The 25,407-nt window shown below is 38.5% G+C and overlaps 1 protein-coding gene across 1 annotated transcript in view; it reads right to left on the bottom strand.

Moving 5' to 3' along the window:
- The window catches only part of LOC306883667 (teneurin-3-like), a gene marked incomplete at its 5' end in the record, with an annotated part of 95,928 nt that continues 70,521 nt past the window's right edge, over nt 1–25,407 (bottom strand). Inside the window, 13 exons of the mRNA XM_079439042.1 lie at nt 1–1,587; nt 3,348–3,478; nt 3,602–5,213; nt 6,043–6,339; nt 7,067–7,302; nt 7,375–7,550; nt 8,761–9,641; nt 10,491–10,645; nt 11,708–11,940; nt 13,005–13,025; nt 15,513–15,762; nt 23,558–23,701; nt 24,592–24,859. Coding sequence (XP_079295168.1) covers nt 835–1,587; nt 3,348–3,478; nt 3,602–5,213; nt 6,043–6,339; nt 7,067–7,302; nt 7,375–7,550; nt 8,761–9,641; nt 10,491–10,645; nt 11,708–11,940; nt 13,005–13,025; nt 15,513–15,762; nt 23,558–23,701; nt 24,592–24,859 — 5,157 coding nt within the window. The 3' untranslated portion in view covers nt 1–834. The remainder of the gene's footprint in view (nt 1,588–3,347; nt 3,479–3,601; nt 5,214–6,042; nt 6,340–7,066; nt 7,303–7,374; nt 7,551–8,760; nt 9,642–10,490; nt 10,646–11,707; nt 11,941–13,004; nt 13,026–15,512; nt 15,763–23,557; nt 23,702–24,591; nt 24,860–25,407) is intronic.

The raw sequence follows: 25,407 nt of genomic DNA on the forward strand, positions 1-25,407 counted from the left end.
CCAAATGAGCAAATAATCGCTTTTAATTTTAAAAATATGCAGGTAAACACTCATTTACATAAATACAGACATTTACATATTTTCTGTGCTGTGCTGCCATTTTATTCATTATTTGTACAGTTTATTCAGTTAATGTATGATGGCTGCAAATCAAAGCATCAAATGTCATTTATAAAACACTTTGCTTTTGTAACTGAAAAAAAAGAAAGAATCAGACATAAATAAAAAATAACACAATCACCTCAAATCATATTTTAGGGGAGTTTTCATTGCACGTGACATGATTGCCAACAAAAGCTTTTTTTTTTCTATTATGATATTCATGAAATGTACAGGAAAAAGAGAAAAAATCTCAATAAATATAAAAATATTATAGTGTATAGCTGGCTACAATAAACCACCTGACATCACATGTGGTATTTTTCCAGTGGTACAGTGATATGCATATGTAAACATTTTCATTTTCCAAAAGGTATGCTGTTTTTCTCTTTAGGGACATATTTGAATAGTGCTTGTAAAAATGAATCATTAATAAATAGTTCAAGATATCAACAGCTGTATGAATCTGGCCTGTCTCTTGATGCTGTTAAGTTCATAATTGCATTGTGCTCCACAACTGTAACCTTGTTAAGGCCTTAAATAGGTCTTGAGAAAACACAATGTTTCACAACGCACAGCGTTGTTTTAATGCTCTTTTGTTCCCCCTAGGTAGTACTCTTCTTATTATACTAGGAGTAGTAGCGTTTTTACAAACTCTGAGAATGTAATAAATGTGTCCGCTTAACTTATTCTTCCATTACAAATTGCTGTGAGTGGCTAATCATGGTCTGTTCACTACCTTTTGCCAATCTCATTTTGTCTGAGGAACTGAATGTTGTTGACGCTGTCGGCTAGCTCAGGATACTGCTCCACCGACAGCACATAGTATCCATCGTAACCTTGCACTCGTCCAGTGCTGAGAAGCTGCCTCTTCTCTCCCTCAGTCCATAGGCGGGATCCTTCCTCTCCGTTTCGCACCCGCTGCTGCTCCTGTGCCCACGAGATAGCGAGAGCCCTCTGTCGGGCCAGCTCTAAAACACGCACTCGTTCCTCATCCAGAGATGCCCCGTAGCGCACGTGCAGGGTGAGAGCCCCCCTCTGAAACTCCACATCTGCGAAGCGCCGGGTGCGGCCTCCTAGCACAGCTGTGGACTGCGACACCGTCACGTTCACCGCGTTCTCAAGTTCCTTCCGTCCGCTAGTAAGCCGCAGAGCTGCCAGGTCCGCTTCAGGAGAATTCATTTTAACAAAGAAGTGCGTGTCTCTGCCATCTATGATAAAGTGCAAGTCTTTCAAGTAAAGTGCGCCATTGAGGATGTTTGCAACTTTGACGCAATCCTCATTAGCCAGGCTTAGTGCGCGAGTTATCACGATGCCCTTGTAAAGGGCCAGCATGATCCCGCGACCTATCAATGAATTGCTTGAGGCAAACCACAGCCAGGGTTTATCAGCCCTTTGGCTATGGCCGAACTCAACCTGTGGCAGATCCCCAAATGTTAGAAATGCTTCGGCTTGTCGGATGACATGCTGCTGGACTGCAAAGCTGGCCTACAAAAGAAGACAATACACATTTTATAGAAACGTTTGGCTCTAGTTCCATTCTAGTTCCATATGGTGAAAAAAAAAATATTCAAAGGGATACTACAAGATCTAAAAACAACAAAAAAGGATTATAAAATAAATGATTTTTTACTTTACATTTATTTTTGAAAAAAGTAGAAAACATTATTTTATTATAAATTATTATTATTATTATTATTAAAATCCTGATACCTGATATTAATGGAAGATAATATTAATTGAAGATGTAATGATACAAAAAAAATGTTGTCATGTTTTTAATAAGATAAGATAATATAATCCAAAAAGGTTTCTAATTCTATTCAATTATTCACACTCTACTGTTAAAGTTTTTATCAAAGTGCCCCTATTATGGGTTATGAAAGGTTCTTATTTTGGTTTTGGGAGTACCCAATAACAGTTTGACATGCATGCAAGGTCAAAAAACACTTTCATTTTTTTTTTATTATATGCATTTATTTTTACCTTATTTGCTCAATGACTCCCAAACAATTCACTCAACGATAAATTTTTCCAAACCCCTCCTTTGCGTGATGCTAATTTGTGGTAATTGGTCAATTTAATTTAAAGCAGTGTTTGTGAGCTTTTAACGCTCCAAAAGCGGCATCTAGTGGCAAAGAATGAATTTGCATTTTCATTCAGACCAACGCAAAAATCAAGTTTTCCCAGGTCTGCACGGGCAACAAGTGGGTGGGCAATATGCTAATGTTTCATGTTGACGTCAACATGAAACGGCGTGGGATTCATTTTAAAAACGACTCATTTCAATGATTCAGAGTCGACTCTTTCTTTTGAGAGAAAATAACTTTATATACGGTGCACTTTCAGATTTAAAACTTTGCAGGATGTTTTCATTCACTTAGAGCTGTGTTACACACTGCATGGAAGGTCATTTTCAAAAATCCATAATAGGGGCACTTTAATATTTTGAATTAGTTTTTATGTTAATATTTTCAACTTAATTTGACTTAGTTTTAGTATTTTATGATAGTTATTTATTTATGTATGCATGTTTATATGGCTTGTATTCATTTTTATTTCAGTTTTAGTTATTTTTGTACATCAAGTTAAACTAAACAAAAATTTAAAATGTTGGCTTGGCATCTAGCTGAAATAATCTAACTAACTCCTCTCACCAACATGTGATAGGGATAGATGATAAAGCGCATACCACAGTCTTTTTGACGCTATCTACCCGGGTTTGAAACCCCCCTTTTGTCAAACTTTCTTTTCCTCCGTTTAAATCTCATATTACATCAGCAAAGGCATTTATTTTCAATAAAAATGAAGGGATTAATTAAAAAGTTGATAATAAATTATTGGGTAGGGTTAGGGTAAGTGTAGGGAGGGCTTTATTGTCCCAATAAAATGGCATCCATTTAATAATTTCAACTAAAATTATAATTTACACTCAATACGTTATTGCACACTGTTTTTAATATACTAAAATACTGAGGTGCAGATAATTGCCACTATTTGCATTTAGTATAAATATCAGAAAATCTTGCTATTTTAACAGAGTAAATGGAATCTATAGGTATTTGCACTTAATGTAAATAGCATCTATCACTAAGAAAATATGCTATTTTCACTTCACTTTTAATTAATTAAATAATTTAAAATAAACATTTATTTTATTTCAATTTTTTTTTATGGTTTTAGTTTTAATCAACTATAATAACCCTTTATGCTAGTATGTGAAGATATTCATCCAAAAATAAACTTACTGTCAGGTCATCCCACACTTGACTTTTGGCCAGTTCATAGGAGGCTTGTGTCATCTCAGAAATGGGGACAGGGAAACCAGGGATACTATTATGGAGATGGAATCCAAATGTGACCAGCCAGCTGTTCACATCTGTAGCAAATATCAATGAAAAATTTTAAATTTGGGGGAAATGTACAATGTATAGCAGATATATTACTTGCAGAACTTATTTCAATATGCGGATACAGTAGATGCAGTGAATCCATGCCATACCTGTTAAGTAGTCTCTAACTTTCTGCACTTTACTTATAGGGTTGTTGTTTCGGAACATATAGAGATTGAAAGGGCCTGGATTCTTGCTGATTTTCTCCCACTGCATGAAGTCAGGTGCAGTCCAGCGACCCGACATGATGTCATAATCCCGCACTCCAAAATGAAGCAGTTTTGTTAGAGGGTCATAAAGTCCTCCATGAAACCCAATCACCAACTGGATGTCAGGATTGGAGTCTGAGTAGACTTCACCATAAGCCGTATAATGAACCTGCTTGAGGAGAGCACCATCGCTGCCAAAGACAGCCAGTGGTGTTCCTATGTTATCACAGGCGATGTAGAACTCCGCTCCACTGCTGATCTCCATTGCAAACAGATGTCCCTGCAAGTCATAGTATATAGAGGTAATCTGTGAGCTGGAATGGTTGTAGACGTGCGTTATCCTGCTTGGGTAGCTCAGATCAGCATAGAAGAACTGCAGATGTTGTCCCGTGCTGGACTTTGTGGAGACTCTTCTTCCCAAACCATCGTAACGGAACTGGACTGACCAGCCGCTGGATTTACTGTAGACACGTTCCAGGTGGCCATTGGAGTTGTACTGGAAGATCTCAGAGCCTCTCTGGCGAAGAAACCCATCTTCGTCCAACTCGTACTGTAGGTCTCCAAGACGAGTTATACGGTCTCGTAGGTCATAACGTAGGGGCATGATTCGTGCACTGTTTGCTGGACTCAGCAGGTGTATGTTCCCGTTTAAGTCATAGCTGTAGCGCCATGTCATTTTCTCATTGAGGTAGACCGTCTGCAACTGTCCGTCCACGTCATATTCATAGCTATACTTGGTGGTATTGGTGAACGGGCCAATCTTCATCTCCCGCTTGGTGACTCGTCCCATGTCATCATACTGGACCGTGATCCAGAAGAGCAGAGAACGGAAGAGCTCATACTGAATCTCTCGAACCCGACCGTGCCCGTCAAAGTGTTTGGTGTAAGTCATGACAGAGGTAGAGATGATCTGATTGATGTCATAATAAATTACGCCAAATTTGCCGAACTGCTCCACCTTCCCTGAGATGTCATCATACTGATAAAGGTCAATAGGCAGCGGGGTTTCATTGATGACCCCCTGAATACTCGTTACACGCAGACTACTGTCGTAAGCGTAGTCATAGCGAGCGTTTACCATCCCGTCCTCGCTGAAGCGGTAGATCTGCCGGTCTACCAGTGGGCCGAGCTGCCTGTATCTAATGGTGCATATATAACCCTCACTCTGCAGATTGACCGTCTTCAGCACACCTGCCGTCTCGTCGTAGGTGAAGCTGACGCGAGTGCTGTCATACAGCACCTCAGAGAGTTTGTTGTGCCAGCGGTACCGGTAAAGGACTCTACGTCCCGTGCCCAGCTGTGCCACTCTTAGGAGCCTCCCATCCTCACTGTAGTCTACAGCGATGGAAGCGTTGCTCTCAGGCATATGGTAAAGGTTGCGGTAGTAAGACACCGAGCGTATTGTCTCCATAGTGTAGCGTGCCACACTAGGCATAGTGACTGCAGAAAGGCCTCCCAGAGGGTCATATTCGAAGACATACTGCCGCTGACTCGCCAGTATCAGGACAGTGGACTAGAACAAGAAGAAAACAACTTGCATAAACCAGGGGGAATTAAAATAAACTTAATGAAATGTTAGGTCAATTGGCACACTAGTTGGTTAATCTTATTAGGATACAAGAGTTTTTGCTATATCAAAGACATAGTTCACCCAAAAAATACAATTCTTCTTCATTTAATGGCCCTCATAAAACTTGTTGACAACCATCTTTTTTCTTTCCTTTTATCCACCTTATTCCTAAACACAAAAGTAAGCTTGTGGGTGAGACTTCTGGTTCATTAGCTGCTATAGGGAAATAACGAGAAGAATAACAACGTGCAGTAAATGGTAAAACTGTTTGCATTACAAACCAGTGTGTTCATAATGAAGACGATGCACTAAATTAATATGGTAAGACACACCAATTTACAGTATCAAGTAGCAAAACGGCGGTTTTGTACAGCTAAAAATAGCTGGAAGCAAACGAGACCTGAAGCAAGACCCATAAAATTTACAAATGGCCACGCCCATTTTTACGTGAAGAATAAGGTGGATAGAAAAGAGACATACTAACAAAATGTCAAAAGGATGACATCTTGTGACTCTTGTTAATCTTGATGGTCTACTTTGTAGGGAAAAAACAGCTTGGAAGTAGATGCTAAATGTTTTCTCTTGTTCCATGGAAGAAAAAAACATCATGTGTAGGGTGTGTATTTTAAAGGATGCATTGAGCAAAAGAGTTAAGTCAAAAAAGCTTTACTTTGGTGGTAAGGAATTACACATGGCAGAGTTTACTGACAAAACTCTTGATGTCTACTGCATACCGCATACATCACTAAAAGCAATTTCCACTGCTCTGTACCTTCTCCAGATAAGTGTAGCTCCAGGTCTTCCCATCAGGAAATGTTCTGGAAAGCAGACGTCCTTGTCCATCATACTCGGCCCTCTCTGAGACAGAGCCCCAGTGTATGGCACTCAACTGCCCATTGCTATTGCGGGTGAGGTTGACAGGCAGCAGCTTGCTACTTGGCATCCAGAGAGTAGGCTGACCTGATGTGTCATAACCAATCTTCAGAAGGAATTTACGGTGATCATCATAGATCTTTTCAATCCTCAGCGCTCGGTCATAATCAACAGACAAAATGTTCCGTCCATTTACCTTGAAGTGCAGGCAAAGGAGAGACACAAAATTGGTATGGCAACAGCAAAATGGCAGAAAATTGACTTGAAAATTGGCAGATTTTTTCATCTGTCAGAGTTGCCTTGGTTTCCAGCAGAAAGTTTGACTTAAATCTTTGTGTGAAAATGAGTATTATGATTAATAGCTTAACTTTATAAAACTAAGCGGCTCAGTGGTACATTCAAACTATTAAATCACCTTTCAATGTAGGCAACATCAATTTTAGAATAGATTTGTTTAACCACTGTAAAACTGACATTTTTTGTACTCCTAGATTAGCCAGGCACCATCTTCATGCCAAATTTATTTAATAGATTTAATTCACATATGTATTTACGGTAAGAAAGTTAAAAAATATCTTAACGGAACATACTACTTAATATCCTATATTGATACTTTTGATCCATACAATGTATTTTTGGCTATTGTTACAAATATACCCCAGCATCTTAAGACTGGTTTTGTGGTCCAGGGTCACACTTATTTCATTTGCAGCAATTCACATCTACAGTATACACAAAGTATAGCAAGAATTATTATTATTATTACTATTATTACTGAGGTCATGTGAACCTCAAGCCAGATGTCAAATGCTTTGTGTTATAATATGCATAATAGATTTAAGAATAAGAAACAATTTGTCCTGTGATTCTTTCATCTTTTTAAAACCCTTTTTTGTCCTCTATAATGAAACTTTATTACATACTCGTAACTTGCGTCCGAACACTGTGACCTTTGTCCTCGTCTGCTCTTTCCGAAAGCGCCATTCCACCAAGTTTTGCCCGCTGTCATCAGGCAGGGTCATGTTTCTTCGTGCCAGCGTAGGGGAGGATGCGCCAGCCAGAATGTGTGGCTCGGTCTGGTAGTGAGTGTTCATTCCATTGGCATACAGAATCCATAAGGAATGGTCGTATCCAATCACATAGTTGTTCTTCAGTTGATCTGCAAAATAAGAAAGAAAACATAAATGACACAAGCAGAAAGGCTAGAAAAAACAAAACAAATAACACTTACCTTGGTGTAACGTGAGGACATTTTGAATTGCTGACTGGTTTGTAGTTATGGTTGCAGCTTCATCTCGTTCAAAACTTTCTCTTTCTACTGTAGAGACAGTATCCATGTCATAGGCCAGACTGGTCACCACTCCAGTAGGAAAAGTTACATTGGTCAGTCGTCCCTCTGTGTCATAACTGAATGAAAGAGACGGATGTTAAAAAGCTGCATTTAATGCAATCCAAATGAATATGCACTTTTCTACTGGCCTGTCTGTCTTAAAGTCTAGATTACTTTTGTATTGGCATGTTGTTCCCTAGAAATGGTTCAAGTTCTCTTCCAAATGTCTTGGATTTTTGCCAATTTATCATCCACCAGGTGTCTGAGTACTTAGAAAAGTAACAGTACACTGCTCCATAATAACCAGCATGATTTTAGATCATTTATGTCTGTAGACAGAGCTGGGTAGTAACTGATTACATGTAATCTGAATTATGTAATCAGATTCCAAAAATTAAATTACATTTTAAAATACTCAGAATCAGACTACAGTTACTTATTTTTTATCGATTACATATTCACACAATAGCAATAAATTAGTCATTATTTATTATTTTTCATATTTTAAATGTTTTGTGGACATTCACACAAAGGCCAGTCTTTAATCAGGTGGCTACAAAGTATTTGACCACTGGATTTACAAAAATAATTTCAGGTTTAAGAAGTGTTTCAACACTGTATCAATGAACATTTTATTTGAATTATCACTCAGAAGGTTATTTAACTGTTTTATTATATGTTTGGAAGGCTTTGTCTTTCAAACACATTAAAATGCACAAATTCATATTATTTCTTTACATGTAATGCAGGAATTCCCAGTCTTTTTTGTCATCTGAAAATCTTTAACCGAATATATTTACATGGAGTACCCCTGAGATTTAATCATTTTAATGTTACACTTTTATGATTTCATTAATTATTAGCTTGTAATTAATGACGTAATGTAATGTTTAATGCACTTCATGTTTGTTAATTGAAGCGAATGGAATATATTTTCTTACTCTGTTTTTACATTGATATAGTGCCTGATTATCCTATAAAAATAAATGAGATAAATTAGTTAATTTAAAAGTAATCTAAAAAGTAATCAAAAAAGTAGTCAATTATATTACTTAAAATGTGTAATGTAATGGATTACATTACTAATCACAATTGTTGTCATGTAATTTGGAATCAGTAACAATTTGTAAGTAATCTACCCAGCTCTGTCTGTAGCCCAAATGCCGTTTGATGAATTCGAGCCGATTTAATTCTTGTTCAAATTGCTGACCCTAAATTTGAGCAATAATAGCAATGTTTGCCCTGGCAAGCAAAGAGTAGCAAGCAGAAATGCTCAAACACTCTTACTCATAGAATGTTGTCCATCCATTGGCAGTGCTCTTGGTTGCCAGGAGACCACTGTTGCCATGGTAAGTTAGCAGCACCTGTTCACGCCCCTGTGTGCCAAGGGTCTTCAACCCACCACTTGAGCCTACAGTTAGCCAAATAACCTGGTTGTCAGGTGCAACGATGCGGACAGGAAGGCGGCTGGCATCCCGGCGAATCCGTAGCGTGTTCCCATGACTGTCAGCCACCGAGGTCAGATCTCCCTCATTGCTATAGCTGAAGTTGTATTTGAAGTCTCCAGTGATCAGGTTGGCCGTGTGCTGGTGCGTGCCATTACTGTCAAACATGTACACTTCCTGCTCTGCGGACGATGCCACTTCATACAAGCCCATACTGTTAAGTGCAGGCTTGTTTTTTCCGATCACTCGAATGCGAATGTTTCCCAGGTCGGCTACATACATGGTTCCATCCGGAGCTGCCACGAGAGAGGACGGCCCGTTCAGCCGGGCGTCTTTAGCGAAGCCGTCTCCTGTTAGGTAACAATCACAGTTGACGTCGGTCTTGCAGTCGCAGTCTGAAGGCGCCCCCGCCAGGTGAGTGATCTCGCCATCTGCTGCCACACGGCGTATGCGGCTCATCTTCCTCTCGTCTGTCTCAGCGATGTGCAGCTCTCCACTGAAGGAGACAGCGATGGCGCTTGGGGATTCCAGATGGGTATGCGTGGCTCGCTGTGTTTCTGTCACCAGGATGTCTGTAGAAGGCATGGGGCAGTGAAGGGGTCTGCCCGCTGCCACGCTGACCTGCCCCTCCTCAGTGATCCGCAAAACCACACTGCCATCCAGCACAAACAATGAGTTATCCATCGGACTAACAGCCAGATCTGTCGGCCATTCTAAAGACACCTACATGCAGATGAATAAGAAAGTTTTGTAGCTGTTATAGTTTATATATAACTCCACTTACATTTTGTGAGACAGATATTAGGAAATATAATAGACATTTAACTCTACCCACATGCGTAATAGTTTTTGTAATACATTAATATTTCAAGCTGTATAAATTACCAATAGATATTTTTGTTAACACTTTGCAGCAAGGCTGTATATGTTAACATTAATGCTATAGCTTTAGAAACAACAATTAAGAATATTTTTTACAGCATATGAATCTAGATTATGCATTTGTGGTTTTGTTAACAAAGTTCCTTTACACTCTTAAAAATAAAGGTTGTTTATTGGCATCAAAGGTTCTATGAAGAACCTTAAACATCTATGGAACCTTTCAAATGCAGAAAAGGTTCTTTATAGTCGAAAAAGGTTCTTTAGATTTCAAAAATGTTCTTCAAAATGGTTCTTTTAGGAACTGTTCACTGAAAGGTTCTTTGGGAAACCAAAAATGGTTCTTCTGTGGCATCACAGCAAAAACACCCTATTGGAACCTTTATTTTTAAGAGTGTATTGTAAACTGTTATCAATACATATTTTTATGAATTTTGAGTAAAATATCTCCGTTTAAAATATGTTTTATATTTCCCATAATATGTATATGAGCAATATATCGACCTTTGGCCTTCCCATTCTGCTAAAGATTTTGGCATTAATATTGTATACTAAAAATATATTTATATTATATATACTTAAAAACTGAAATTAAATCGGAAACATGTACTAAGACCAAAACGCATTTAGGTCTCTCCTTGGGTCATGATAATTGACTTGAGTTTGTCGATTTGAGCAATTTTCACTTTTCACCTGATGGACGTCCATAACGGAGTCGCAGCTCAGGGGTCGAGCAGAAGCAAGGTCATTGGACCCCAGCAGGGTGGAGATGATGCCGTTCTGATCCACCTTCCGGATCACAGTCCCATCCACAAAGTAGATCAGTCCATTCTTGTCGACGGCGATCCCTGGAGAGAAGAGAGAAAGGAACGAAATGTGTGGGTCACACAGCTGTGCTCTTTGCTTGCTTGATCCAGGCAGCGGGTACATGTGTCGTGTTTGGCTTCCCATTATTCAGGTCACTGCAGAAAGCATCGCCCTCAATTATTCACATCTTGCCTCCCACTGCTGAATTATTTCTTAAGGAGAAAGTGGAATAGGATGTATTAGAACATCCCTCCCTCCCTCTAGCATTTCAGCCTGGGTTTGCTCTCTCTCAGTCGGTCCGTTATGTCTGCTCAGGGTATTTGACAAAAGCATGGAATGGGAAAGCATCAAACCCACTTTTAAACCCAAATTATGAAAGTGTGGGTTGCTATAGTAACTGCCGCTTGGAAAATGCGTGCCTAGCTGAGTGGTAGCACAGACAGTTTGTGTGCCTGACGAAAACAGTGAAGTGAACTGACGTTATGGCAGAAATCTCAGTCCCAACTGAGGAAAATGCATGTATGCATCAATGCCTCCGACTTTTTTATAGTTGCGACAAATAATGTAGATCTCTGCGCACATCCAATCAATTCAACATATTATGTACCCGTCTACACAGGAAATATGATACCTAATATATCCATCATTCAGTGCGTGCATTCATGTGTGAATGACATTTCATTGAAAAATAATGAAAACATCTCTTTTTCTGCATGACAAGATTATATGCCGAAATAGGTTGTCTATATTCACCAGACACGTGTGACGTTTTATAATTTATGTCGGTGAAGTCACGAATCGTTCAAAGCAGCTTCATCAATCCGTTGTGTTTGGCTCAGTCAAATAATTTAGTACCTATCCCGGGGCTGTCAGTTCCCATTTCCCTCGTTGAAGCGCCAATCAAAAACTTCACTACATAATACAGTGTTAAAAGCTCACAGAGCTTTGGGATGATCTTTCATGTCAATCAAAGTGTGTCGTACGCCTCAGAAGATTCAGCGCAGCCATTGCAGAAGTTTGAAGAACCCATGTTTCTCAACTCCTTCCTTGAGAAGAGTGCACGACCCTTTTGATTGTCAGTTTTAATGATCCTTTAATAATACCTTTGGGTCCTGTGAGGAGAGCCTTGGTGGCCGGTCCTCCGTCTCCACACTGAGTTTCGTCAAAAGGCAGACAATGATCTCCTGTTCCTGCTACCACCTCCACGTTCTGCTGGGACTCCGAGCCGGTCAGGAGTGCCTGCGGGCTGTAGATGCGTCTGGAGTTGGTGTCGGACACGTAGAGCCGCCCCGTCACGGGATCCGTGGTCAGGTAGTAGCGGTGAGCGGGATTGTTACTTGGGGAGAGACATTATTAACAGTGGGAGTTATGAGCAAAGACATTAGTCTGCTGTCAAGCCGAGCCAGTGCGACTCATAAATTATTGGTCTGACATTGCAATTGGAGATGGCAGATGAAATGAGAGACTGATTAGAATATTAATATCATTAAAGACGTTGAGAGAATCGCAGCATGTTTTTTCGCATCTATCAAAAGGGTGTGAGCTCCTGACAGATGGGAAAAAGAAAAAAAGAATGTGTGAAAGGGAAGTAAATGTGATGTGACTGGAACGTATTTGCCGAGGCTGTGATGACGACTTCAAGACTGCCAGATCATTTCAATCATTCCTGTTCCCTTGCGAGGAAAGGTTCTCTGCGATGCGGTGATGATATGCATATCTTAATGACTGTCAACAACTGATGGCTTTTAAGAACGCTACGCTTATTTGCATTCATTGATTCTGTCTCCCAATCAGCCTGCTCCTTTCTGAATGAGTTAGTGCGGCCCCACCAGACGTGCCATTAGTGGTAAATGACCAGTCAAGTCGAGACTTCGTGCATGATGGTGTGGAGATCTGTGACCTTCTCCTCTGGGATCAGTCAAATCTTTTCATGTTTTATCAAAAGCGGTTTTAGGGCTATTCTTGCAAGCTGAGTGTACTCTATTCGATCGATATCCTGGACTGTTTGGAAACCAATTCACACTTAGAGGCACTGGCCTGTGTAAAATCTAAATGTGAAAATGTGAAACAGCGGTACTTCTTTCAGCTAAAGGCCCAGAGTGTCGCCCACTGCATCATAATCCAGAGCCCTCTTACATGACAGTCAAAAAAAGGTGATGTGCAAACATCTCTCATAAAATGTGCCTTGACATCTTCTGGGATTAGTAACAAACCTGGGTTAGTTTTCTACAGACACTCTTTGGTCATTTAATTCCATAATTTTTTTTTAAAAAAGTGTCCAAAAGAGTCGCAACAAGTGATGTTTGTTGAAAAGTTACCTGTCTAAAATGTTGTACACAATACATGCATCTCTTTTTAAAACACATCAGCATTGTGTGACTTTTAATAAATGTAACTTACCTGTGCCTGAAATCCTTATTTCTTTGGGTATTTGAAAAAAAGGAGGGAAACATATAGTAAGAACATATAGTATGACAAGTTTAGGTAAAATAGTATACATTTATTCTATTTACTTCACATAACCACTTGTCCATCACGTTCTGGTGACTACTGTATAGGGCTGCACGATTCTTGCTAAAATGTGAATCACGATTTTTCTCCATGGGAATTGAGATCACGATTCTCTTACACGATTCTCATTTTTTCATCCAAAAAATGTATTGCACTCAAGTACAAACCCCCCCCCCAAAAAAAAACCCACAGGACATTCAGTATAATAAAGTGCTGGAGTAACAAAATCTTGTCTCTTTTCTTTATTTTAGACCCCTTAAAGTGAATAATTTTAAAGCTTTAAGTTGTTGAACATAAGAGAACATTAACAATAATAAATAAAAATATTCACATTCAAAAGTCTGTGAGTGACGGTGAAGGGGCTGGGTCTTACACGAAAATAATTTACTAATGTACAAACTACGCTTTTAATGTGATCCACACTTTAAAAGTACATTAAAACAGATACAATACAAATTATTTTGTATTGAAATGTAGTAAGTCACGTTCAATTATAATTTCCCTAGATAATTGTTGCATATCGGGCACTTCGCTTTGACAGGGTTGCGCGCATGCGAGCAGGACAGATACTATAGGCTATTCATTCATACAACTTGTTAACTCGTTCCTACGACATATTAATTTGTGGCCACTGTCCAGGTTTCATTCATTTGTTCCCTAGAAAACCCATGAATTTAAATGCGGGAGCAATTTAAGTCATAGTAACAAATTCTTAATTCATGGCCACGAAATCTTTAATTTCCCCCCACATGTTTACCACAGTAAGAGATGCGAAAGCAGTGATTAAAAACAACAATACAATAAACCTGCGAATCTAGAGGGTGAGACAGTGAGGATTTGTTAAAACAAACGATAAATAATATTAAATTCGTGACCATCTGGCAAAACAGAACACAAAGCCGTATGGCTTGATTTAAATGTATGCGCTTGAACGGCATGAATCCAAAAGCATGGTCGTGATGTAACATTTGCCTGCTAACCAATTATTTCTCTTATTAACAAAGCTTTGTACCTCACTTGTGTCATAATACTCGCATTAAAATGTTTCAAATGTGTAACAGTGTGTTTTGCCGTTGCAACCGTTTTGGAAACAGATAACTGACCTCACGTCACAGCCCCACGCGCCGTACTTGCGTTTGGGATCATTTTATTTAAAATCCCAATAATGTCAATTGCAAACATTGCGACGATGTTTTAAAATAAAACAACAAGCACCATGAAACCATTTAAAAAGGCGCATTCAGCGGTCTCCGTGACAGAATATGAAACAGCCCACAAAGTATAATGATCCCGTGCGTAACTACTGCGCGCTCGCTTCATTTTATCAAATGATCATAATCACATCCATTCATTTTACAATCCTGCTACTAGCCTTTTATTTAGACTAAAAACCCTTTTCATTCGGGTGAGGAAGCTGGCGTTTTGAGTGGAATTTGCACATCCTGTAATGCCGGTGACTATATACTACTGCTGTAGTATGTGTATATATATATATATATATATATATTTTTTTTTTTTTTTCATTTGAGTTATTTTAGAACTTCAGTTTAAACAAATATTTCAGTTAATTGCCGGAGCAACATTTTATTTATTTATTTTAAGATTTTCTTCTGCTATATATTTTTTTATTTAATTTTATCTATACTTTAATTAATTAAATATATTTGTAATAACAAAAGCAACATTAATTCTTAACACTGTATGTCACAACATGTTGAAATACAATTTGGTAATACTTTATTTTAAGGTGTCCTTGTTACACATTGCATGCACTTACTATTATAATAACAATTAATTATGCATAATTACATGCAAGTAACCCTAAACCAAACCCTAATCCTAACCCTAACCATACAGTAAGTACATGTAGTTAAATAATATTAATCAGTACTTAAATGTACAATAACACTAACAATGACACCTTAAAATAAAGTGTAACCTAAAATTCTGTTTATTCTAAAATTCTGTGAATTTTAAAGAGAGTAGATTAAAAATAAAATAACGTCTTTGACAGAGTTTACCTTTCTTACAGGCTAAAGCACAACACTGTCTAAACGTCTCTAAATTCATCCCCTTTCAACTACTGCTGCTACAGCAATCAAAGCTCTGTTTACAGATTCACAGCATTCAACATTAACTTTCAAGACAATTACTGTCGGACTTCAAAAATCGCCTGCTGTGAGAATCGGTGTCGTTATTATGCAGAATTTCAAGGCCTCCTTTTTTGTGAGAACTATAAGGTTTTGTGGATTAAAAATAGTTATGCTTTTCAATGTTTTGAAAAACAATCTCTAGATGCTGCCTCTCAGTATGCTGTGATTTGTCACAAAATGTTTCCTCAGGTATTCTGCCATATTTCCATGCAGCTGAATCACCCATCCAGTTGTGCTCACTCACCTGAGCTCCATGACACTGGTGACATTGCCTGACGGATAGATGCGTCTGATGTAATTGAAATCGCCAACAAACAGGCTCCCATCGATGCCCCATGCGAGAGCAACAGGAGCCAGCAGTTTGTTTCCCTCCGCCTGCCCATTACAGCTCGGACAGGAGATGCTTCTGCGTCTGCCATTTCCCATTATGGTGCTGATGATGGGAGGAAGCTGGGATAGGAAGACGTTCTCACCATTTCCCTTATACAGGATCCCTGAGACACCAGAGAGAGTGGGAGAAAAAAATAAAAGTTTTTTTTTCTTTCTCAAAAATAATGATTTTCACAAAAACCAAACTCACATAGACCCAAGAAGAGAAAATTACTACTGCTACTATACTACTACTAATAATACAACTAATAAAAAATAAGACTAAAATGACAATTGCTATTGAAATTGCAATTGAAAAAAAAAAGAAAAAAAACATTATGCATGAACTTGACTAATTTGTTTCATACAGACAAGCACAGAAATGCTATTGTTATCTGACTTCACAAGCTCAAATACTCTTGTAATCTATAAGAGGGATGGAAAAAAAGCAGAGCAGACTTTTTTTTTTTTTTCTGGCTGTAATGGAAAGGCCTGAGCATATAACTCAACTAAAGATGAAAGTTCCTACCCTGGACATCACTATGAAAAGGGGGCACTTAGCGCTGTGATCTTCCCGAACTTCCGTTAGAAACTCCATTAATGTGGACATTGAAGTAGCACTTTGATGAGGGAGCTCCAAAAAGAATTAAGCTGCTAAAGACATCTGAGCTACCATAATGGACATTTTCATTAATATGGGTGATTAGACTTCAACTTTTGAAATAAATTGAGCACTTCTTGGGCAGTCTAGTTTTAAGCAGAATTACACCTTTTTATTTGATTGTTATTGTTATTTTGTTTTAGCATGATTTTCCTTTCAATGCAATTTGAAATGAAAATGAGCAGAAGGAATAAATATATTTAATCTGCACAACACAAGCTATGCTAAAACAAATTAATTTTCTACATTTAAAATAATCTACTTAGTCATATATTTTTTTTATTATTTTAGCACACAAAATGTATTTGTCTCATTATTTCTCATGTCATTTTTCAGCAACTATTTTATAACATGTTCAGAGAAAAGCTTATGCCACACAATAGCAGTTCTTCTGGCAAATTATTGCATTTTTTAAGGAATTTGTGTTGTTTGTGCTATCGAATCAGATAAAATCTGTCCCAAATGTGCGATATCCAAAAAAAAAAGAATACGGTCCTCTGGCATTAAATGTACCAACCAGAGATATTTCGATCACCTAAGAGGTGATTGTCTACTCAGCTGTGTGCTTTATTTTCCAGTCCCTATAGATCTCAGCTTCTAAAACCTTTGATCGTTTCAATCATTTTAACATCACTTTCAGTCCAAGACTGAGCGAGGAGCTTGGGTCATTACACATAAATATTTCAGTCCTGTGAAAATTTAACTTGTTTCTTTTTGGGGTTGGCTTCAAAGAGGAACTTCAAAGGGAAGTGCCATGCCCAGGGGCATAAATTATTCATACTGAGCAACATGTTAGACTTCCAACACTTGCTTTGACCTATTAATCACATCAATAACGCTGCTCTGAACTACACTCCCATTGGCTGGCCACTACAACTCAAGTTCAGTAACTAGCTATCTCAGTGGCTACACATCATCGCCTTTGCTTTGTAATTGGTTCAGAGGCCGAGTTTCATTAAAACTATAGGAGTCTGTAACTGTTCAGTTTCAAATGTTTTTTCAAGGCTAAAGCTCTTCGGCCCTGTTTCTTTCAGATTTTTTTTCTTTCTTTCTTGTGCAAGACAAACCAAAGTGTCAGAAGCAGAGCAGAGAGACCTTTTTGGCCATCTTCTAATGGCAGGTGGTCTTCGATCATGGAAATACAAAAAATAGACTAGCTCATGATTTTGTTTGTTTTTTTCTAGATAGTTCTGATATTTTTAGCAGAGGAGCTTTAATTAGCACACATTCAGGATAGTGCTTTAGCTGTTAGTCAGATTTTATTGTATAGCACTTTACATTCATACTTTTATGAACTGTATACAATTCCTTAACATAGAGTGGTTTTAGGGCTGGGTGATATGACAATATATAAATGATCTCAACATTTAGATCTAGTCATATTGTATTTATTTTATGTAGCAGATATATCGGACAACTGAGTGAATGTAATTAAAGTCACAAAACTGAAGTTACGTCTGTTGTTTTCACTGAAAGATCGAGGCATGACATTTTCATTAAACATGAGACTGTGTACATATGAGAATATGAGACTGAATAAAAAATAAATAAAAATGTTCAGCTACATCCCCAGTTAAAAGCACCAGCCATTAAAAAACAGTCATACACATTCAGACAGAAATCTTTTGCTGTTGCATTGCATCTTGTGCTGTTTTGAGTGTCCTGCCACGAGCACTGTGTTTTTAAAATGGAATGTCATGCTTAAAAAAGTCTTTGAAAAACATCAAAACCTATCATTCAGTTGCACTCTGTATAGCTGGTTTTGAACAAAAGAGTCAACTTGTAAACAGCCTAATTATACAGGCCAACTAGATGATTTCCAAAATATGTAGATTTGTGCCTATCCTGAATGCACTGTATCACTGAGGAGACAAATCAAGTGCATCCAGTGCCAAGTCTCATCGGGCATTCCTCTTTAGTGTGATGACTGTCACTTTAGCAGCAAGCGTGGTAAACTGTCATTGGCTGATATCAGCTGTTAATTCACAGAGTGCTTAAATGACCCAAAACCCTCTGCAATTCTGAACTGCATGCGAATCATGGCTAATGTCTTCCCATGTGCAGCTAAGCAGGGTGCATAGCAATTTGTTCATGCTTGATTAGGCCCTGCCATTGATTAATTGATTGAGAGGAGGACTGGAATGAAGACCCAGTCAGAGGGGATCTTGAGAACACCCGCCCCAATAGAAGCTGCAGTTCTTATTCAGAGGTCTACAATGTACCATTAAGTAAGATGAATTGGTCTGGGTGGCTGCTTTTAAGTGTGACTCAACAAAGCCACTGACCTTGACAGCAAGACAAACCAATGACACTTCTCACTTACTCAAACTGTGCAACTGCTGCATTACATTGCCCTAATCTCATTATGCACTGCTCACACTACTTATGAACCACTGTTCAAATACTAGGAAGAAAATAATGAACTACTTTATCTACAAAGATTTGTCTGTACGTCCTGTGCAAACCCTGTTCTACAAGAACAACATTAAGAATATATTGATTGTAATAATCGACATTGCTGCCACAAAGGCATTGTGGGTGGTTGCCAGGACACAGTGTTCTGTATGTTTTTTTACTAACAATCTTCAATATCTTTATGATACTTTATTCCATAGATATGGTTCAGCACAGGCCTATGCATTTTTTTTTGCTTTTCCATCATCCTCAAGGAACAATAAAACCAGCTGCTGTTCTCAACAAGCCACACAATTTAAGATATCCATAGCACAAACTGTGCAAGCATTCCAAGAAATTCTAATTGCATGCAGTGTCACAAAATACACTGAACAAAATTATAAACGCAACACTTTTGTATTTTCCCCCATTTTTCATGAGCTGAACTCAAAGATATAAGACTTTTTCTATGTACACAAAAGGCCTATTGCTCTCAAATATTGTACACAAATCGGTCTAAATCTGTGTTAGTGAGCACTTTTCCTTTGCCGAGATAATCCATCCACCTCACAGGTGTGGCATATCAAGATGCTGATTAGACAGTATGATTATTGCACAGGTGTGCCTTTGGCTGGCCACAATAAAAGGCCACTCTAAAATGTGCAGTTTTACTGTATTGGGGAGATCCGGGGGGTTCGAAAACCAGTCAGTATCTGGTGTGACCACCATTTGCCTCACGCAGTGTAACACATCTCCTTCGCATAGAGTTGATCAGGTTGTTGATTGTGGCCTGTGGAATGTTGGTCCATTCCTCTTCAATGGCTGTGCGAAGTTGCTGCATATTGGCAGGAATTGGAACACGCTGTCATATACGCTGATCCAGAGCATCCCAAACATGCTCAATGGGTGACAGGTCCGGTGAGTATGCTGGCCATGCAAGAACTGGGATGTTTTCAGCTTCCAGGGATTGTGTACAGATCCTTGCAACATGGGGCCGTGCATTATCATGCTGCAACATGAGGTGATGGTCGTGGATGAATGGCACAACAATGGGCCTCAGGATCTCGTCACGGTATCTCTGTGCATTCAAAATGCCATCAATAAAATGCACCTGTGTTCATTGTCCATAACATACGCCTGCCCATACCATAACCCCACTGCCACCATGGGCCACGCGATCCACAACATTGACATCAGCAAACCGCTCACCCACACGACGCCATACACGCTGTCTGCCATCTGCCCTATACAGTGAAAACCTGGATTCATCTGTGAAGAGAACACCTCTCCAAAGTGCCAGACGCCATCGAATGTGAGCATTTGCCCACTCAAGTCGGTTACAACGACGAACTGCAGTCAGGTCGAGACCCCGATGAGGACGACGAGCATGCAGATGAGCTTCCCTGAGACGGTTTCTGACAGTTTGTGCAGAAATTATTTGGTTATGCAAACCGATTGTTGCAGCAGCTGTCCGGGTGGCTGGTCTCAGACGTTCTTGGAGGTAAAGATGCTGGATGTGGAGGTCCCGGGCTGGTGTGGTTACACGTGGTCTGTGGTTGTGAGGCCGGTTGGATGTACTGCCAAATTCTCTGAAACGCCTTTGGAGACGGCTTATGGTAGAGAAATGAACATTCAATTCACGGGCAACAGCTCTGGTGGACATTCCTGCAGTCAGCATGCCAATTGCACGCTCCCTCAAAACTTGCGACATCTGTGGCATTGTGCTGTGTGATAAAACTGCACATTTTAGAGTGGCCTTTTATTGTGGCCAGCCTAAGGCACACCTGTGCAATAATCATGCTGTCTAATCAGCACCTTGATATGCCACACCTGTGAGGTGGATGGATTATCTCGGCCATGGAGAACTGCTCACTAACACAGATTTAGACAGATTTGTGAACCATATTTGAGAGAAATAGGCCTTTTGTGTACATAGAAAAAGTCTTAGATCTTTGAGTTCAGCTCATGAAAAATGGTGGCAAAAATAAAAGTGTTAATGTACTGTAATTTTGTTCAGTGTAATTACATTTAAAGTGCATGTTTTTTGTCATTACCATGCAGCATGGAGACTGTAAATTGTGGCCTGATTAACTTGTGGCTTTATGGCTAGACCTTTAGGTGAGAAGCAGTCGGTTTGTTTTGGCCACTCTCAGCTACATGTTAATGTCTATGAAGTACAACAAACTCTATAAATGGAAATTTCATTCAATGTCATCTACAGTAATGCAATGCTTATGCTTATTGATTATTCACTGAGCAAATATGCTGATCAAATAGCAATGGGATAAATACAACTATTTTGTAAATGTCAAGCAAACAAGCTGAATATCAAATATTCTAGGTGTTCTGCAGCATTCATAAAGAGGCATCAGACTAAGCAGTCTGCCAATTTACCAAAATGTTAAGGATTGACACCTATAGTGGAGTCCAAAATCTCGGACAACTTTTATTTTTTTTCTAAAATTAAACGTAGAATTTAACGTTTAAACATTTAACACGTGATAATATAAATAAAAATATTTCTAAGGAACAAATAAAATGAGAAAATAGAATTTTTAATATGTACATTTTTAATATGTATTCTTCACTAAACATATTTTTCCTATTTAAACTTAGTTAAAACAAATCATTAGCAATTTGATAATACTGAAAAAGAAGTTGAGACAAAAAGAAGAATCACTAATTGCATAAACAGCTTAGTAAATCTGATCATGTGAACTCATTTGTACTTATGGCTAGTTATTCTTGCTTTGTTAAAAGCAAATTTGGCTCATTCTCAAATCATGCTGCAGAACATGATGATCAGGTTTTACACAAACTTGTGCACTGCTCTAAAAATGACAACATTTTTTTTTTCTCAAATTCAACAAAATTTTCAACTTTTTAATTTCAACTTATCCTTTTATAATATTTATTGTTTGGATTCAAGATATAAGCATTTTTGTATTAGCTTTTTGGATGATATGATAAATATTGAAGATTGTGATTAAATATTTCAAATGAACAAGAGTATGCTTGTGTTATAAGGAAAAGCTCAGCAATGGGATGTAGCTCTTGCTCAAACACACACATATGCCCAGGCACACAGTTTGCACAGCCGCTGACTGCTGATCAGACCTGTAAGCCATAGATATGAGAGGCTCTGCATTATCAATCAGTGAGACAAATGGGACTGTCAAAGAGAAGATCTCCCTTTGGCAAATTGATTACATTTGTGACATGTTCTTCAGGACAAAATGTTTTCCCATCTCCATCACTTCCCATGCATCGCTTCTGATGTACAGAAACTCACTAATCGAAAAGATTGTAAAGGTGACATGCCCAAATGTACAAAGCTTTCATCCAATTTACAAAACTCAGATTAAACAGGGTGAGCCAGATTTATGTGTTAAGCTCTTTTAAGCACTATTCTTCTCAAAGTAAACTTATAAGTCGATGCCTAAGAAGATTATAAGCGTGTAGATAAACGAGTCACCCCGTGTAAAAGTCATCTAACCACAAACCTGCTAACTGAGTTATGAAGAACAGGCGATCATGTTATGGATTTATATATAACAGAGCTGAGAGCTCTAGGACAGATGCTCTATGCCTCAGTGCTTTCCATGAGAATATGCAGTTCCCAGGCTTTTTGTTCCATTGCTTTCAACTGTGAGGTTTTTGACAGATTTAGTTCACAAAACAGCAAAAACAATGCAGTTAATCTTCAATTCAAAGTCTATGAACTTCAGCAGCTAGCAAAAAAATCTAAGCAGTATAAAAATCTCCTAATATTTACCAGAACAGATCAAATATGCCATGATATCTGCATGCATTGGAAATAATTATAAAAAGCAAATCAATTAAATGCAGTATTAACTAATCAGTATTAACTATGAAATTATCAAATTCGAACACCAAAGCATTTCTATAATGATGGTCTAATCTAAATAAGATAATGATATAAGCTATCTCTATATCTCCGAAAATCTGCAATTGGTTTAATCCACTAAAATGAGAATTTAAGACTTATTGGCAGTAACACTGCTTAAACTAGATAAACTGTCTAGAGGTGCAAAAATAAGGCTTGAGCAGACGGCCATGACCATTTGTTCGGCAGGTCGTCGGATTAAAGCATGTGGAAATCCCAAGGCCAACTGGGCATTTAGCCAGCAATCAAAAAGAGGCTTAAAATCTTTGGTTCAGGCGAGCAACAATCAGATGTTGTCACACTAACTAACTCTGGAGAAACAATCCGAGACAACTGCACCTGAAAAGTGTCTGTCTAATCTTGTGTTTTCAATTAGGGCATCGGGATGTGCTGCAGAGCTGACTTCTTCTCCCAAAATGCGCCATTAAATACGACGGCTGGATCTGGTTCAAACTGTGCACACATCGTCATTTACCAAGAACAAAAAGATGCCATTATGTGTGTGAATATGGAGATTTAAGCTGACAGAATGAGCTTCCCTGTCACCCTGTTTCATTATGAAGACAAAGGAACAGGGAATGTCTGGTGGAATAATGCCACATTTCCATATTCAAGCTTGTGTTTTAATGGCACTTTTATTGAATTAAGCTATAAGTATGCATTCTGCGCCTGAAAACTGGATAAAGTTCATTCAGCCAAATCATGTACCCCATAATGTTGGAGAGCACAGTTCTGACTTGGCACACTGTGTTAATGATTCCGATTTAATCTGTCATCACTGTGAGCGATTAGCCCTTTCAAACTCTGCTTTATTATGTGCAAATGAGGCAATGAACCATATTTCATGTTAAGATGAATATTTATGACAATGAGTCCAGGTAGAGGCACTGACCCATGAATTGGTGAGGGGACATTTCCCGTGAGGTGGTTCCGGTGGGGTTTAATAAGCAATTCCTACCGTTTGGCACATCCAAGATGTGCTGCTTATCCAGGGTCCATCCGCCCATGCTGGAGGCCTCCAGCTCATATCCTTGAAGCGTGGCTGTCCGCTTTTCCCATAGGATCACATTCAGGCATGATTCATACTCGAAGCCCACGGATACTAAAGAGGAGGAAGCAGGGCGAAAATAATCTATTATCCTTAAATGTTTTTTCTACCTAATTTAATATAGGTTTCATGTTTAGATTGATAAATTAAAGCTAATATTTTACATGCAAATATTTTAGGTATATATCATTTTAAAAATGTTTTGTTCTATAGGTGACTCACTTGTGTATTGACTGTAATACCAGCAAAATATATGTGGTATTGACAATTTACTGTTTACGCACATGGAAAACTGGTGCAGTAACTATTTCAGAGCCACTACATCCTTGTTAAGGATAAAATACTTAAGCAAATAGCATGATTACAACGAGTCCAGTCAAAGCAACATTTTCCAAATGGGCCTGTGACCTTCTGAAAGCTGGTTTTTCTCAGTGCGCTTCATTTACAGACTAATTATACATGCAAAGAGCAGTCAGCAATATATAGATGGACTAGAAAAATGCAGCTGCTTATACCTTTATTTATTGCTAGAACACAACCCAGTGTCAGTTTAGCAAAAGATGGTTAGGATAAAAATTAAGCATGTGCTGCAAATTCAACAAAATGAGATTGGCTTTTGAACTATGTGTATTTTCAGCAAGGTTTAAATCATACATTTTGTGCCGGCATTAGAATGAATCCATATTATTGTCCTGTATTCTCTGTTCTAAATCCCTATAACAACCATTCATTTAGGGTTCGGAGAATATTAAGTTCAACCGTCTGGTCTGTTTAATAATCAGTTTGACTTGTACTATCAGTTTAGGGAGATTCATCTCACCACTGAAATATCTGGGTGAAAAAAGATTAATTTGCTCCTGGTTTAAATCAGTCCAAGTTAATAATATATTCATACACAGAGGGCTTTATATAGATCTGTTTCCTCCCATTGTTCCACTACCTACCTACAGCCTCTGCGAGTCCATAGACTCTCTGGCTGTACGCATCTGTCTTGTCCCAGATAAAGCTGTAAGAGAGCCGGGGTGAAGCTGGGAACTGCTTCTGAAACATTCTGCCCTCCACAGCCACCATGAGGTGGACCCGAGCCAAGCCGAAGGGCACGCTGGACTGGGTCAAGATGACCTTCAGAACAGGTTTGTAGGCTGAAGCACGTGAACTCAAGTAAATCAAGTCTAAATCACTCCCAGGGATGGCCGTGTGCTCGTGAAGAACCTGTGATTAGAAATGTGCATGAGAGAGGAAGTTAATTGCCTGTAGTGTAAATTTCCTTGTGGCCTATTATCATTGTTTGAAATTGTCAGATATTTCAAACAATATGCACTGCTGCGTAAATTCACACTATGATTTAATTATTCTCTTACTTTGATGTCAGTAAGTGTTTTTTTGGAAAATATTTAGTTTTATTTATTTATTTTTTATACTGTATTTTAGATCAAATGAAGGCAGCCTTGGTGATTATCATAAGAGACTTATTTTAGAAATATAAAAAAAATCTTACTGACCCCAAAATGGTAGTGTATGGCAACCCTGATGTCAAGAGTTAAAAAAAAAATTTACATGCTTTATAAACATTCAGATGGAAGCTTTTTAAAGGTTTAAAAAGACAGCCTATGCAATTTTCAAGCAGCATCATAAGAACATCTTCAGAATGACAGTTATATAAAATAATGCATTCCCACAAAAAATATTTATTTTAATTATGTCTGATCCCTGCTGACTTCCACTTATAGCCTTAAAAGTGATTTATGTTACAAGCATAA

Source organism: Barbus barbus (genome assembly GCF_936440315.1).
Source record: "Barbus barbus genome assembly, chromosome: 17".
Lineage (NCBI taxonomy): Eukaryota > Metazoa > Chordata > Actinopteri > Cypriniformes > Cyprinidae > Barbus > Barbus barbus.